The 15,380-nt window shown below is 42.6% G+C and overlaps 1 protein-coding gene across 1 annotated transcript in view; it reads left to right on the forward strand.

Annotated features, from left to right (window-relative positions):
- Positions 1 to 15,380, forward strand: part of scfd2 (sec1 family domain containing 2) — a 148,349-nt gene that overhangs the window by 67,912 nt on the left and 65,057 nt on the right. The window contains exon 5 of the mRNA XM_047374573.1: positions 1,843 to 2,131. Within this exon, the coding sequence (XP_047230529.1) occupies positions 1,843 to 2,131 (289 nt within the window). The remainder of the gene's footprint in view (positions 1 to 1,842; positions 2,132 to 15,380) is intronic.

Consider the following 15,380-nt stretch of genomic DNA (forward strand, 5'->3'; position numbering starts at 1 on the left):
TGATAACCCAGACAACATAGGTTGATAGAGAAAATGTTAAAATTTTTCTATAAGAATAGAAGATAATATAAATAATATATACTATATAATATCAATATAGTATTGAAAATCTATTTTATTTTTTGCCTTCATGCAGTGAGTAGTTCTTAATAATTATATTACAAACAGGGGCGAGATCAGTGCAATGTGTGTAAAAGAGCAGCTGCTGTAAAATTGGATTTTACCGCTGTTTTAAAACAAACACCAATTGAATTTCGCAATTACATATTAAACTGTCTTCTGGATCTTATATTAGCAATTGGCAACCATGTCTCACCAAGACAAGGTCGATCTTTCTATGAGATTTCTAAGTCTGTCTTTCCAGATCCTGTATGTTCCATAACAGACAGAGGCTGAAAGCTCAAAAGAAGTTAAGAACTGGTTTTCTGTAATACATTTTTAGCTCAAATAGCTCTCTGTATAAATAGCTTAATTTTTAAACAGCTACCTATAAGTGTCTAACTTTGACTCATATTTCAGGACCAGTGTCTACTGTCAACATTTCACCATAGCATATTGTACGGCATGTTCACTGAACAGGATGATCAAGCTGAAAATTCTCAAAATCTGGTTGTATGCCTATTTCTCATTGCACCTCCATTCCAAACTAAAGGTCAAATAGAAAAAAAAAAACTGCTTTATTTAGACTCTGGTTTACAGTAAATGACTTATAATGTCATCATTTGAATATTTTGATAGAGCAATGTGCTTTTTTTGATGATATGTTTTAGTCATGGTAGTCACAACTATGGAAAAGTTTGAGTTTGAGCTTTGAGAGAGCTTAGAAAAAACGGTCCTTAATGAGCTTGTTTGGGCCATTTTGTATTCGCAGTAGTTGGTGAATTCACAGGTTTTATTGAGTTCTGAATGTGCAAATTTGCATTTGTACGCTATTCCTTTTTAGGTTAATAACAATCTATTACTCAGCACACATACATGCTATTCCATGCAGAAGTGAGCCTGTACAGCTCACAATGCTGGAGAGAATATGTTTTAGGAAACAATTTGTTTAGGTTGCCATTGCCTCATTTGGTATTGAAATTAGGAAACAACATTTTGTGTTCTGTACAAATCCAAGAAAACGTGGAGAAAACCGCTCGTGGGATTCTAAGGAAGGCAAATAAAGTGTCCAAGAATTGAGCTGGCTGTGTATGCAGCTCTGTTTTACTCCACAGAAACACCTGCAATAACATGACCTTCGTGGAAAAGTTTTTGGAAGAAACTATTTCCTGTTTCCCTACAAATTAATGTCTGTTAAACAGGGATAGATTGTGGAAACAAGATTCTTTGGATTAATTTCGATTGTATAGAACGTCCTGGCCAAAATCAGCAAAGGTAAATTTAGAGGAGGTCTTGTGCACATTTATATGAAAAGAACACCAAATATTTCTAAACAAGACTTGTCTGTAAAACTTTATAATTGGATTACAGCCAGGTTATGTATCGTTGTCAGGGAAAAGGATTACAAACAAGATCTGGAGGTATACCATATGTACAAGGTGATGGAAAAAAGAAGAAGCCTGATCAAATCGGTCAATCAAAAGTGAAAATCTGTGAAAATGTTTATAAAGTCTCATGTTGTCAACAATGTGAGTGTAAAAGCAGAAAATGTTTGTGTAATGTTGTGTGACACATTTAAAAATGTGTCTCCTTTATTATTTGTCTTGAGACAAGACACAGTCGCTTTACTGGCAGAGGTTTTGTTCAGGGCAGCTTTAACTTTGCTGTCCCCAAATTGTCACTACAATCATAACAATGAATTGATAACATAAAATGTATCCGTGTGTATTTCCTGTGTCCCAGGCTCTTGGAGACTCAGATTTCCCTGCTATGCTGAGGCAGCTTCTGCCCTTAATGAAGCCCTGTGGAGGCGAGGACAGCTCATCCTCAGGGTCGAGGCTCAGGAAGGATGAGTGCGGGCCAGATGAACTGATCCTCCTCCTGATCTATCTGTACTCCCTGGCTGAGGAGGCGCAGAACACCGATAGCGAGGAGGAGGAGCTGGGGAAGCTGGAGCGAGAGCTGATAGGAGCACTCACACTGGTCATCACACGGGAGACAGAGCTCAGCCCGTTGATCCAAAACCTCATCGGTGAGCAAGCCCTCTTGCTATCACAGTCTGCCACACATGCTTTAACAAGGTGTTAGCAGCTCAGTGTTTGTTTCTTCTATCTCAGTCGTCAGTGCTGTTAATGGGAGGATTTTTATCAGTGTCTTCACACTCTATCCTTTTCCTCAGTTCCTCGTGCCTCACGTACTGGGGCTAAAGCACACACACTTCTATAAGCCACGCAAGAAGTCAGTTGTTGGATCATTGATTAGTTTAAACTCCAAAAACCATACTTTGTGACACTGAATATTTCCTGCCATCAGGACTTCTCCTTTAGTGTTATTCTATAGTTGTAATACACCAGTGACTGTATGTTTCTAGAGTATTCTGTGGTTTATCAGTACAGCTCATGTACTACAAACACAAACTTCAATTTAGATTTTATGTGATAGATGATTGTCTTTACCAGCTTTGCCTATAGGCACTAAAATTTGTGCCCATTCTTCTCAAAAATATCTCTAGCTTAGTTAGATTGGATGGTGCAGGTGTCTTTCTAACATGCATTCTCAAGCCTTGCCTCGGGTTCTCAGTTGGATTTAGGTCTGGACATTGATCAGGCTATTGCAGCACAGGTTCATGCTTTGGTTTAAACCCTGTCATTGTAGCTCTGGCTATAAATTCTGGATTATTGTTGTCCTGGAAGGTGACCATTACCAAAGTCTCATTTACAGCCTTTACCAGGTTTTCTTCCAGGATTTGTCTTTGTTTCAATATGTGAAGTGCATGACTAATAGATATCCTGTGGATAGTTTCTCCTACCTGAGGTATGGATCTCTGCAGCTCCTCCAGAGTTATCATAGGCCTCTTGGCTGCAGCTCTTCTTGCACAACTTATCAGTTTAGGTGGACAGCCTTGTCTTTGTAAGTTTACAAAGTGTCTTACTTCTCCTATTATCATATGATGGATTAATCTGTGTTTATGGGCTGCACAATACTCCACAGATTTCTTCCTCACCTGTCTGCTTTGCTCCTTGGTCGAAGGGATGCTGTTTGTTTACTAAAGTTCTCTAACAAACCTCTGAGACCTTCACAGAACAACTGGATTTATACTGAGAATAAAATACTCACAGGTAGACTCTATAATTCAGTGACCTCCGAAGGGAATCGGCTGCACGGGATTTTAATTCATTGAAAAGGGGACTGCATTTTCAACATTATTTTTTGTAGAAAAATGTGAAAATCCTTTATAGTTTTCCTTCCCTTAAGAATTGTTCATTACTTTGTGTTGGCCTACCACCTACAGTTGGGAAAAAAAAAACATAGAACTTTATGTTTGTAACAAGACATAATGGGAAAGAGCTCAATGTGTATGGGTTGTTTTGAAGGTACTTGTTGAGCTGAGTTGCCGTTGAGCTTTAGTGCAGATCAAGGCTTGTTCCTAAGATGAATGGTACATCTACCTCAGCACCACAGCCAGCGGACCTCCCTCAGAGTAATAGCATCTTTAACCTTGAGCCTCTAACATATGCTCTCCTCCCCCAGCTACATAGTTCACAATTAGTCCCACTTTTAGTTCGGGCTCACTCCATACATTAGCACACGCCCTGAAATAATACACTGAAGTTTCATCTTATATCACACATGAGGTCATGATGTATATTTGGTTTCAAGTCACTAATAAAGACTGCTGACTGCCCTCTATTCCACTTTTCTCTACTATACTCAGTCTCTCCCTCTTCCTATTCTACTGGCTGAGTGCAGTTGGTAATCGAGGGGCCTCCTGGCAAGTTCATGCTGAGAGATGGAGCTCATGTTAAAAAAAACCTGACTTTGTTGGAGGGAAGCCTGTCATGGCAGGCCAGGTGCATTTAGGACTTTAGTAAAGAAAGCATATCAAGGTAACCTTGCAGCTTGTGTAATTTTCAAAATTTTTGTGTGTGCGTGCCTGCCTGCCTGCCTGCCTGCGTGCATGTGTGTGTGTGTGAACTGTCTTATAGCAGCCGACGAAGTGGTTGGCTCGAGTAACTTGAGGAGGAGGTCGTATGTCTCAGCATCCAGAGCAAAACATTGATGGTGACATTCTCTCCAATTAAAGGAGTCAAATAAAAACAAGACGCTGAAAGAAGGCTGGTCAGCATGAGAACTGTGCTCCTGCGAATTCCTCCCTTTGGCTGCAGTGAGGCAGCTCAAGTTTAACGCAATGTGCATGAACTGCATTTGTGTGTATCTGCAAACAGGGTGCAGACTCACCAGAAAAATATACCAGAAGAAAAATGGGAACTTGAGAATTTAGGAAAGTAAGCCTGAGAGTCTAGTGCAACAAACCCTGAATCTACTGAAGATTTCCTTCGGAGAACTTCAGTCAACAGCATCATTAGGAAATGGTGTCCTTCAGACTTCTTTGCACTGTAGTTTTGTTTGCTTGTAGACCAGATAATGCTTTTTCTAGCTTCTGGCTTATTGTTTTTATTTAAAAAAATAATTATGTGCATTCAGAAGCAATGTTCATGGTTCTTTAATTAACACCAAGAATTTCACACAACAATTCAGCTTACTCGGGTTTTGGCTCATTTCACTGTAAAGAAAAATCCTCACAATGTCCAAGCATCACTTAAAACTCAAACATAGCAACATTAAAGTTAAAAATACATCCGAATAAAAAAAGGCACTGCTTTTTCAAAAAAGTGCTTTCTTGACTTTGATTACATCTTGTTTTTATTAAACGAAAAGCGATTGTTTGATTTCTTTGTTGGAGGTCGTACGCTCTACCACCTCCCCCTAACCCCTACCCCCTGCGACCGGATTTTAAGCATAGTTCTGCCAATTTGTTTTGAGAAATAATTTGCAAAGATATCAGGTGCAAATCATTGGAGGGAACAGCCTGTTCTACTCTCTATGACATCTCTGCTATGTTTTTTTCCAACCGCTTTCAGCAGGCGGTATTTATTTTACACAGTCTACAAGACGCAAAAAGCACTGATCTTTTAGAATGCAACACTATTTTCTCTGGTTGTAATTTCCATAAATATTCATAACTATAGACTTATTTTTTCTCTAAATATAGGCCTAATATCTGATGTAGGTGTGGGTGTAAGTGTGTTTGTGTTTGTACAAAGAGATGTTGTTTGATAGAGATATTTATTTTAGGAGAAGATCTTTTTTGTGTTCATTTTGAGAAACAGATAAACTCTTATGTGCACACATTTTGCATACTCAAGTAGCTTTGGGAATTTGACCCATAATTGCAATATGTATGCATATATTTACTCACATATTTATTTTTAAAATAACATTTTTACGTCAATGTTGGAGTGCTTGCTGTAAGAAATCTTGATTATGCTTAACTTAAAATAGAGCTCTACAGGTCCTTCTCAAAATATTAGCATATTGTGATAAAGTTCATTATTTTCCATAATGTCATGATGAAAATGTAACATTCATACATTTTAGATTCATTGCACACTAACTGAAATATTTCAGGTCTTTTATTGTCTTAATACGGATGATTTTGGCATACAGCTCATGAAAACCCAAAATTCCTATCTCACAAAATTAGCATATTTTATCCGACCAATAAAAGAAAAGTGTTTTTAATACAAAAAACGTCAACCTTCAAATAATCATGTACAGTTATGCACTCAATACTTGGTCGGGAATCCTTTGCAGAAATGACTGCTTCAATGCGGCGTGGCATGGAGGCAATCAGCCTGTGGCACTGCTGAGGTCTTATGGAGGCCCAGGATGCTTCGATAGCGGCCTTTAGCTCATCCAGATCATTAAAAGGGTCTCTAAACGAGCTATGAACCTAATCATCTGAATCAACAAGTTAACTCTAAACACCTGCAAAAGATTCCTGAGGCCTTTAAAACTCCCAGCCTGGTTCATCACTCAAAACCCCAATCATGGGTAAGACTGCCGACCTGACTGCTGTCCAGAAGGCCACTATTGACACTCTCAAGCAAGAGGGTAAGACACATAAATAAATTTCTGAACGAATAGGCTGTTCCCAGAGTGCTGTATCAAGGCACCTCAGTGGGAAGTCTGTGGGAAGGAAAAAGTGTGGCAGAAAACGCTGCACAACGAGAAGAGGTGACCGGACCCTGAGGAAGATTGTGGAGAAGGGCCGATTCCAGACCTTGGGGGACCTGTGGAAGCAGTGGACTGAGTCTGGAGTAGAAACATCCAGAGCCACCGTGCACAGGCGTGTGCAGGAAATGGGCTACAGGTGCCGCATTCCCCAGGTCAAGCCACTTTTGAACCAGAAACAGCGGCAGAAGCGCCTGACCTGGGCTACAGAGAAGCAGCACTGGACTGTTGCTCAGTGGTCCAAAGTACTTTTTTCGGATGAAAGCAAATTCTGCATGTCATTCGGAAATCAAGGTGCCAGAGTCTGGAGGAAGACTGGGGAGAAGGAAATGCCAGAAGTCCAGTGTCAAGTACCCACAGTCAGTGATGGTCTGGGGTGCCGTGTCAGCTGCTGGTGTTGGTCCACTGTGTTTTATCAAGGGCAGGGTCAATGCAGCAAGCTATCAGGAGATTTTGGAGCACTTCATGCTTCCATCTGCTGAAAAGTTTTATGGAGATGAAGATTTCATTTTTCAGCACTCCATTATTCTGCTGGGGGACTTCAACGCCCACGTGGGGAACGACAGTGACACCTGGAGAGGCGTGATCGGGAGGAATGGCCTCCCCGATCTGAATCCGAGTGGTGTTTTGTTATTGGACTTCTGTGCTAGTCACGGATTGTCCATAACGAACACCATGTTCAAACATAAGGGTGTCCATCAGTGCACTTGGCACCAGGACACCCTAGGCAGGAGGTCGATGATCGACTTTGTTGTCGTATCATCAGACCTTCGGCCGCATGTTTTGGACACTCGGGTGAAGAGAGGGGCTGAGCTGTCCACTGATCATCACCTGGTGGTGAGTTGGATCCGCTGGAGGAGGAGAAAGCCGGACAGACTCGGCAGGCCCAAGCGCATAGTGAGGGTCTGCTGGGAACGCCTGGCGGAGCCCTCGGCCAGGGATGTATTCAACTCCCACCTCCGGGAGAGCTTCGACCAGATCCCGGGGGATGTTGGAAACATAGAGTCAGAGTGGACCATGTTCTCTGCATCTATTGTCGATGCTGCTACCCATAGCTGCGGCTGTAAGGTCTGCGGTGCCTGTCGTGGCGGCAATCCCAGAACCCGGTGGTGGACACCGGCAGTAAGGGATGCTGTTAAGCTGAAGAAGGAGTCCTATCGGCTGTGGTTGGCTTGTGGGACTCCTGAGGCGGCTGACGGGTACCGTGAGGCCAAGCGTGCTGCGGCCCGGGCTGTGGCAGAGGCAAAAACTCGGGCCTGGGAAGAGTTCGGTGAGGCCATGGAGAAGGACTACCGGTTGGCCTCGAAGCGATTCTGGCAAACCGTCCGACGCCTCAGGAGGGGGAAGCAGTGCTCTGCCAACACTGTTTATAGTGGGGGCGGGAGACTGCTGACCTCGACTGAGGACATTATCGGGCGGTGGAAGGAGTACTTCGAGGATCTCCTCAATCCTGCCATCACGCATTCCGTGGTGGAAACAGAGGCTGGGGACTCGGGGTTGGACTCTTTCATCACCCAGGCTGAAGTCACCGAGGTGGTTAAAAAGCTCCGCGGTGGCAAGGCTTCGGGGGTGGATGAGATCCGCCCTGAGTACCTCAAGTCTCTGGATGTTGTAGGGCTGTCATGGTTGACACGCCTCTTCAACATTGCGTGGCGGTCGGGGACAGTGCCTCTGGACTGGCAGACTGGGGTGGTGGTCCCCCTTTATAAGAAGGGGGACCGGAGGGTGTGTTCCAACTACAGGGGGATCACACTCCTCAGCTTCCCTGGTAAGGCCTACGCCAGGGTATTGGAGAGGAGAGTCCGACCGATAGTCGAACCTCGGCTTCAGGAGGAACAGTGTGGTTTTCGTCCCAGCCGTGGAACACTGGACCAGCTCTATACCCTCTACAGGGTGCTCGAGGGTTCATGGGAGTTTGCCCAACCGGTTCACATGTGTTTTGTGGACCTGGAGAAGGCATTCGACTGTGTCCCTCGTGATGCCCTGTGGGGGGTGCTCCAGGAGTATGGAATCGGGGGCCCTTTATTAGGGGCCATCCGGTCCCTGTACGAGCGGAGCAGGAGTTTGGTCCGCATTGCCGGCACTAAGTCGGACCTGTTCCCAGTGCATGTTGGACTCCGGCAGGGCTGCCCTTTGTCGCCGGTCCTGTTCATAACTTTTATGGACAGGATTTCTAGACGCAGCCAAGGGCCGGAGGGGGTCTGGTTTGGGGACCAGTGGATTTCGTCTCTTCTTTTTGCGGATGACGTGGTCCTGCTGGCCCCCTCTAGCCAAGACCTACAGCATGCGTTGTGGCGGTTCGCAGCCGAGTGTGAAGCGGCTGGGATGAGGATCAGCTCCTCCAAGTCCGAGGCCATGGTACTCGACCGGAAAAGGGTGGCTTGTCCTCTTCAGGTTGGAGGGGAGTTCCTGCCTCAAGTGGAGGAGTTTAAGTATCTCGGGGTCTTGTTCACGAGTGAGGGAAGAATGGAGCGGGAGATCGACAGACGGATCGGTGCAGCTGCCACAGTAATGGGGGCGCTGTGCCGGTCCATTGTGGTGAAGAGAGAGCTGAGCCGAAAAGCACAGCTCTCAATTTACTTGTCGGTCTACGTTCCTACCCTCACCTATGGCCATGAACTTTGGGTCATGACCGAAAGAACGAGATCACGGATACAAGCGGCTGAAATGAGCTTCCTCCGTAGGGTGGCCGGGCACTCCCTTAGAGATAGGGTGAGGAGCTCGGCCATCCGGGAGGGGCTCGGAGTAGAGCCGCTGCTCCTCCACATCGAGAGGAGCCAGTTGAGGTGGCTCGGGCATCTATACCGGATGCCTCCTGGACGCCTTCCTCGGGAGGTGTTCCAGGCACGTCCCACCGGGAGGAGGCCCAGGGGACGGCCCAGGACACGCTGGAGGGACTATGTCTCTCGGCTGGCCTGGGAACGCCTTGGGCTCCCCCTGGAGGAACTGGAGGAGGTGTCTGGAGAGAGGGACGTCTGGGCGTCTCTGCTGAGTCTGCTGCCCCCGCGACCCGGTCCTGGATAAGCGGAAGACGACGAACGAAGATTTCATTTTTCAGCACGACCTGGCACCTGCTCACAGTGCCAAAACCACTGGTAAATGGTTTACTGACCATGGTATCACTGTGCTCAATTGGCCTGCCAACTCTCCTGACCTGAACCCCATAGAGAATCTGTGGGATATTGTGAAGAGAACGTTGAGAGACTCATGACCCAACACTCTGGATGAGCTAAAGGCCGCTATCGAAGCATCCTGGGCCTCCATAAGACCTCAGCAGTGCCACAGGCTGATTGCCTCCATGCCACGCCGCATTGAAGCAGTCATTTCTGCAAAGGATTCCCGACCAAGTATTGAGTGCATAACTGTACATGATTATTTGAAGGTTGACGTTTTTTGTATTAAAAACACTTTTCTTTTATTGGTCGGATAAAATATGCTAATTTTGTGAGATAGGAATTTTGGGTTTTCATGAGCTGTATGCCAAAATCATCCATATTAAGACAATAATAGACCTGAAATATTTCAGTTAGTGTGCAATGAATCTAAAATATATGAATGTTAAATTTTCATCATGACATTATGGGAAATAATGAACTTCATCACAATATGCTAATATTTTGAGAAGGACCTGTATATTTTAAGAAACCAGTTCCAGGTGGAACTTTATTGGCAACCTGCTACAAACCTGCTGACAATGATCAGGCTTTTTAGTTTCCATTATTCTTTTTTTTTATTTAACATTATTCCTAACAGCCCTGCAGTGAGTTGTTGGGCAGGTCACACAGTGCTGTAATAGTCCCCTGAGATCTCAAACCAAATATTTAGCAATGGTAATTTTAGTACCCAACTCTGGAGTGTCAAGTCCCTGAGGCAAGGAATATTTTGCATGTGATATTCTATCATAAACCATAGGAAATCTCTAACATAAACTATATGTCACTATAACTTTTTCACCTCTCTAAACGTATTACTTCCCCATTCAAGCCAGAAAATGGAACAATACTTTATTTTTGTTTTTCCCTCCTAAAACCTCTGTACAATTAAAGTAAGTGGTTTTTGTTAAGCAGCCTTTTCAGATTTGCAGTGCTGTGCACAAAGTCATAATACCCACTTTTCACAACGCAACCACAAAATTCTATGTGTTTTGTTGGAAATGTTTGTAATAGACTTACAAGAATTAGTGCATTATTGTGAAATGGGGGGAAAATGATTAGATATTTTTTGTCTCATGAATAAAAATCTAAAACGTTTGTCATGCATTTGTATTCAGCCCCCCCAGACCCGGTACTTTGTAGAGGTATACGTTCTAAACCGCTTTCCTGTCATCCCCACAGCATGATGCTGCTCCCACCATGTTTCACCATAGGTATGGTATGTTCAGGCTGATGTGCAGGGTTGGTTTTCCACCACAGTCTAATGTTTTCCATTAGGATTAAAATGTTCTGCAACTGTCACATTTAAAAAACTAAAGAAATACGTTTCTTTTACGCCTTTAATATCTGCATTTTAACATATTTGTTTATTTAATGTAGTGCCCAATCCTGACTTACTTTGATGTACTGTAAAGCACTTTGGTCTTCCTTGTGTGTAAATGGTGCTTCCTTTGCCATTCTTCTACAAGTTTGCTGAAAAATAAAGAAGCTATTGCTGAGGACACTTTTTTTGTGCTGGGCATTAGAGCAAATTTTAGGGTTCTCTTTGAATGTTTTCACTGAGATGATTTTAAAGACATACTTTTATTTATTTTTCTTTTATCTTCATTTTCACACCAAAAAACAGGGGGAACCCAACCTACATCAAAAATATATTTAAACGTATACTTTCTAGGTTTACATTGCATCACCCTACATTGTTTATGACTGACTGTGTGAAACGTGCTGTTATGCCGTATTGTTGTCTTAGAGTATGGATTTGATTAAAGGGCTCAACAGTATTTATCCAGGAAAATGGTTCTGCTTATTGCAGACTGGGAAATGATCTCCTAAACCAAATGCTCCACAGCCAACACCACATGTGGGAAAAGGCCGATTGGTTGTGGGCAACGCTGCAGAGCCAGAGCAAATGATGGGATTGGATAAACAACCCAGACTCCTCTAAAAGCTCGATTCCAATTGGGCACTGAAAGACTCTTTAAAATGCACAGCGATGCGGCGTGTGTGATGTGTGTATGTTGTAAATAGCTCCAAGCAGTTACTGTTAATTCCTTGTTCAGTTGTGGGGAAAAACTACATTTATGCTGGTTAGAATGGGAAAGAAAATCCTCTGGCTGCTTTATAGATGTGCTTCCTCTCAGGCCTGGTAAAACTTTGGGAGGGAATTAATCATCAGACCTGTTTTTATAATGTTTTGTTTCTTCTCAAACGTTTTGGGGCAAAGTAGGCCATGATTGAAAGGATCAGCCAAACGTTACTAATTCCCCACCCTTGGACATCACCATGGGTCGGGAAGCTGAATCATAGTTTGTGTGCTCATGTCAATGAGAGGGCAGGAGCTCCAGAGGTGAGACTGAAGTCTTAAACTCCAGTTGGTGCTGATGCTAGTGTTTTAGTTAGCATGCTTACACAAGAAAATGACTTGTAGAAGAAAAACGAGTTTTAACGGGAATTGCGATGGTTTTTCATAATGTTTTTCCCTTTCTGCGTCAGCCACTCCTTGGGTTTGTTATTCATCCTGTCAGTGGTGTATGCATGGGGTAAGGAAGGGGGGGAGCAGACCTCCCCCAAATGCGAATGTTTAGGTTGGCATGGCAACATAGGCCAGTCAGGGGACTTGAAAGGGATCACACATAACTCTTGCCACCAACTGTCTGTCTGTCCTACTTTTTAAACTTTTCTTCTCTTTGTTTTTTACATGTCTGCGTCTCTTTTCTTACCCCTTCTATTTCTCCTCCTTCTCCTCTCTCGGAGGCCCCAAAGTATAAAGTCAGCAGCCAAGAAAGTAGAGCATAATTTTACCTAATGATTTTGCTTCATTAAACATATTTCCCCTGTTGCACTTGTTTATGAAATTAGTTGCAATTATTTTTAATTGGTTTTCTTTCCTTTACTTCCTCATCTGTTTAACAAACACACAAAGACAGACACACACACTTGTACAGATACTATGAAAGAACAGTAGACCCCGGGGGTGACCAGGGTCGCCCGTGGCATTGGCTCCTCCCAGTTCACTTCATCAGATAGGTTGGTGACATGGAGTTCAGGCTGTAATTAACAGTGTCTCATCAGCTTCGTACTGCAGAGTCAGGGAGGCCTGGTTAACAGACAGGCCACACACAGTTGGTGGTTGGTTTAATCTTATAGCTGATCACATTAAAGGAATAAACTCATATCTTTCATGAGCTGCTATTTGTCTCTTACACAGTTTGTTATGGTTATAATTTCTAACCAAAACATCTTGGCAGTGTAAAGAAGTTAGACCACATTAGGTTAGATTAATATCCATAAACAAATCTCTAAAAGCTTTTTAAAATTAATCTAACAAATGAATATTTTCTAGGGAGCTATGCAAATGATGCTTAATGAAGTCATGAGGATTTTTTTGGGATATTTCTCAGGTTTAAGAGTTTATTTAAAATCAACTTGGAATTTTATTAATAAAAATGCTAAAACCAACAAGAGCTGAAAAGCAACATAATCTATAATTACATTTAATATTAATCAAAAATCTACTGATCAACTACTGATTAAACAAACATAAACAACTAAGACTGTACAAAATTCAACACTAAATAAAACCTATATACTAACAACCAGTCAATTACAATCAGCTACAATTGAAACTGAGCTAATCAGTTTCTCAGAAACCAAAAGGAAAGCATTTGATAACCTTATTCCGAACACCAAACTCTGATCTTAGAGGGACACATTTGGGAGTTCTACTTTTGGTATCAGTCAACCTTGTCAGCACCGTACAGCAGCCACAGATGAACTAATGGAGCGCCTTACTTAAGGTTTGACTGGTTGGCTGTTTTAACTCCCACAAAACTAGCCTAGGTCCCTGTGGGCATGTGGTTCTGTCACCTGTCTCTCAGATGGATAACGGCTTAGACTTGGCACAACAGCTGTTCAGCTGACCTGAAGGTCACTCCATGGTTGGCAGGTAATGCAGTTCTCTCTGGCGCAAGCGTTAGATGTTTGGATGGTCCCAACTGTGGCTAGAATTAGTTGCTAATAATCAGAGGACCAGATCCTAAAATTACTTACTGGGTTAAACTGATCGTGGTTCCATTGTGTGTGAAGAAAAATGCAGTATTGCAACAATTTTAAACAGTGGAAATGTTCAGCTTCAGGATTGATTGGTCAGGCAAGAGTTGTAGGCAGACATGGGCTTTGAGAAACCATGCTAACTCACAAGCACTGTCAAGATCAGTCAGTAACTCATATTTTAATTTATGATTAATTATGAATTATTTCAAAGTTTTCTGGTTTTATAAATGATCAAAACAAGATTATCAGTCTTAATAAAACTCTTACGCAACATTATACACTCATGTTTTGAGATCCTGCACCACCTCTAACACGGATGAGAGTTTGTTTTCACTAATGCTATGGCCCTACGAGGCCATTTAAGGTAACCTCTAAAAACAAAGTTCAGTTGGTCAAAATAGTCATCTGATGATTGTGTGCTTTGCTACGAGAGTGTGTTCCACGTTTTGAGTAGAAGCCAAAGGTGGTCATATTGTTAAACAGGATTGACACAGAAATGATCATGAAAAGTAGCTGGAAACATATTCATCGTTTATGTTTCCCCACAATTGGAACTCAAACTGTGAGTTAGTTGTAAACGTTTGCTCTGGCATGTATTTATGCTGTTAATGCAACAGGCAGGCCACTGCTGTTGTACTACAAAGGCACATCACAACAAAACGAAACCAAAAAATTGGGTTTGCAATACAGGTGCAAAGATGAGTCCCTCTTTAAACCACCTCTGGTTATTCATATATGAACCAATTAAACTGGTCTAGTACCATGTATTGTATACAGATGTGGCCATCAAGACTTTTTGCTCTTAATACTTATCCAAATCATTTAAGATTAGGTATATGCTGATACAGAGTCCTAATCCAATACTTCTTTAAAGTTTATAAATTCAATGCCATGTAAATGCTTGAAAACTCAATAGCTATAAACTACTGTAAAACAACACACTACATATCATCGGTATTATCCTTACTCAGTAGTAAGGCTCTGGACACGGTTTTGGTTTTTTGACAGCAATAGATATTTTTTCCCAACTTGAGTTTCTGCAGGACAGCCCCAAGGTGCATTTCCGATATGAAAAAACTCAAAGAATCCTGACAACACATCCAGAAATGTGCATAGCTTTATCATTTGTTTCTAAACGTATTCATTAATCACCACATAGAGCTACAGTCTTGAATAAGCACACATCTCGCTCTAGCTCACGTTTTCATGCGGAACAGTTTGGTGAAGTGCTAGATTAGCATGTTTAATTTCTGGTTTGATGACTTGGCTCATGATGTGTTTCAGTGTGGTGCTGGTTAAACCTTTATACTTACAGAAAAAGTTGTTCTACTGCTTCATAAACTTTGCTTTGCATTGAACATCAAATTTTAATGATTAGTATTTCAGCTGCTCTCTGTGCAGCTTGCCCCCCATGCTGATCTTTCTGAGCACTGTGCAACAACAATAGGTCACATAACGCAGAAATTAGGATGCAGCAGCCAATAAAGTCCCTCTTTTAATGTGAACATCGCCATTAAGGGTGAAAACGCTTAGACTGTAAGGGAAAAACCCAGATTTGTTAGATAAGAATAATATGTGGATGGTTCATATTACAATTTTGCTAGGGGGTTGAGAACATCCCTAGTATTTATAAAAGAGTTACAGTGCTTTCACAACAAACCTTTGGAATGCTTTCTAGTGTCACAGTGACCAGTTTCTGAACTGGCTCACGCTGATGTGAACCCATCCAGGACCCTAAAACGGACCAGACAACCATACCCTGGCATGGTTACAACTGTGGGTCTTGGCATGATTTATCCGGGCTCCGGAGCATTTCGCTTGCATTGTGAATGTGTGCCATTCCCAGCTTACCATGCGATGTGACGTAAGAGCAGCCCATTTGAGTAGAAGAAGAACATAGTAAGACCGCGAATCCGAAGACAAAAGAGTTTGAAATTGTCTCGTGAGGCTACATTGAGTAGTGAAGAGGTGCAGGTGCACAACTACATTTAAACACCAAAG

This window comes from Girardinichthys multiradiatus, chromosome 9, assembly GCF_021462225.1.
Source record: "Girardinichthys multiradiatus isolate DD_20200921_A chromosome 9, DD_fGirMul_XY1, whole genome shotgun sequence".
Taxonomy (NCBI): domain Eukaryota; kingdom Metazoa; phylum Chordata; class Actinopteri; order Cyprinodontiformes; family Goodeidae; genus Girardinichthys; species Girardinichthys multiradiatus.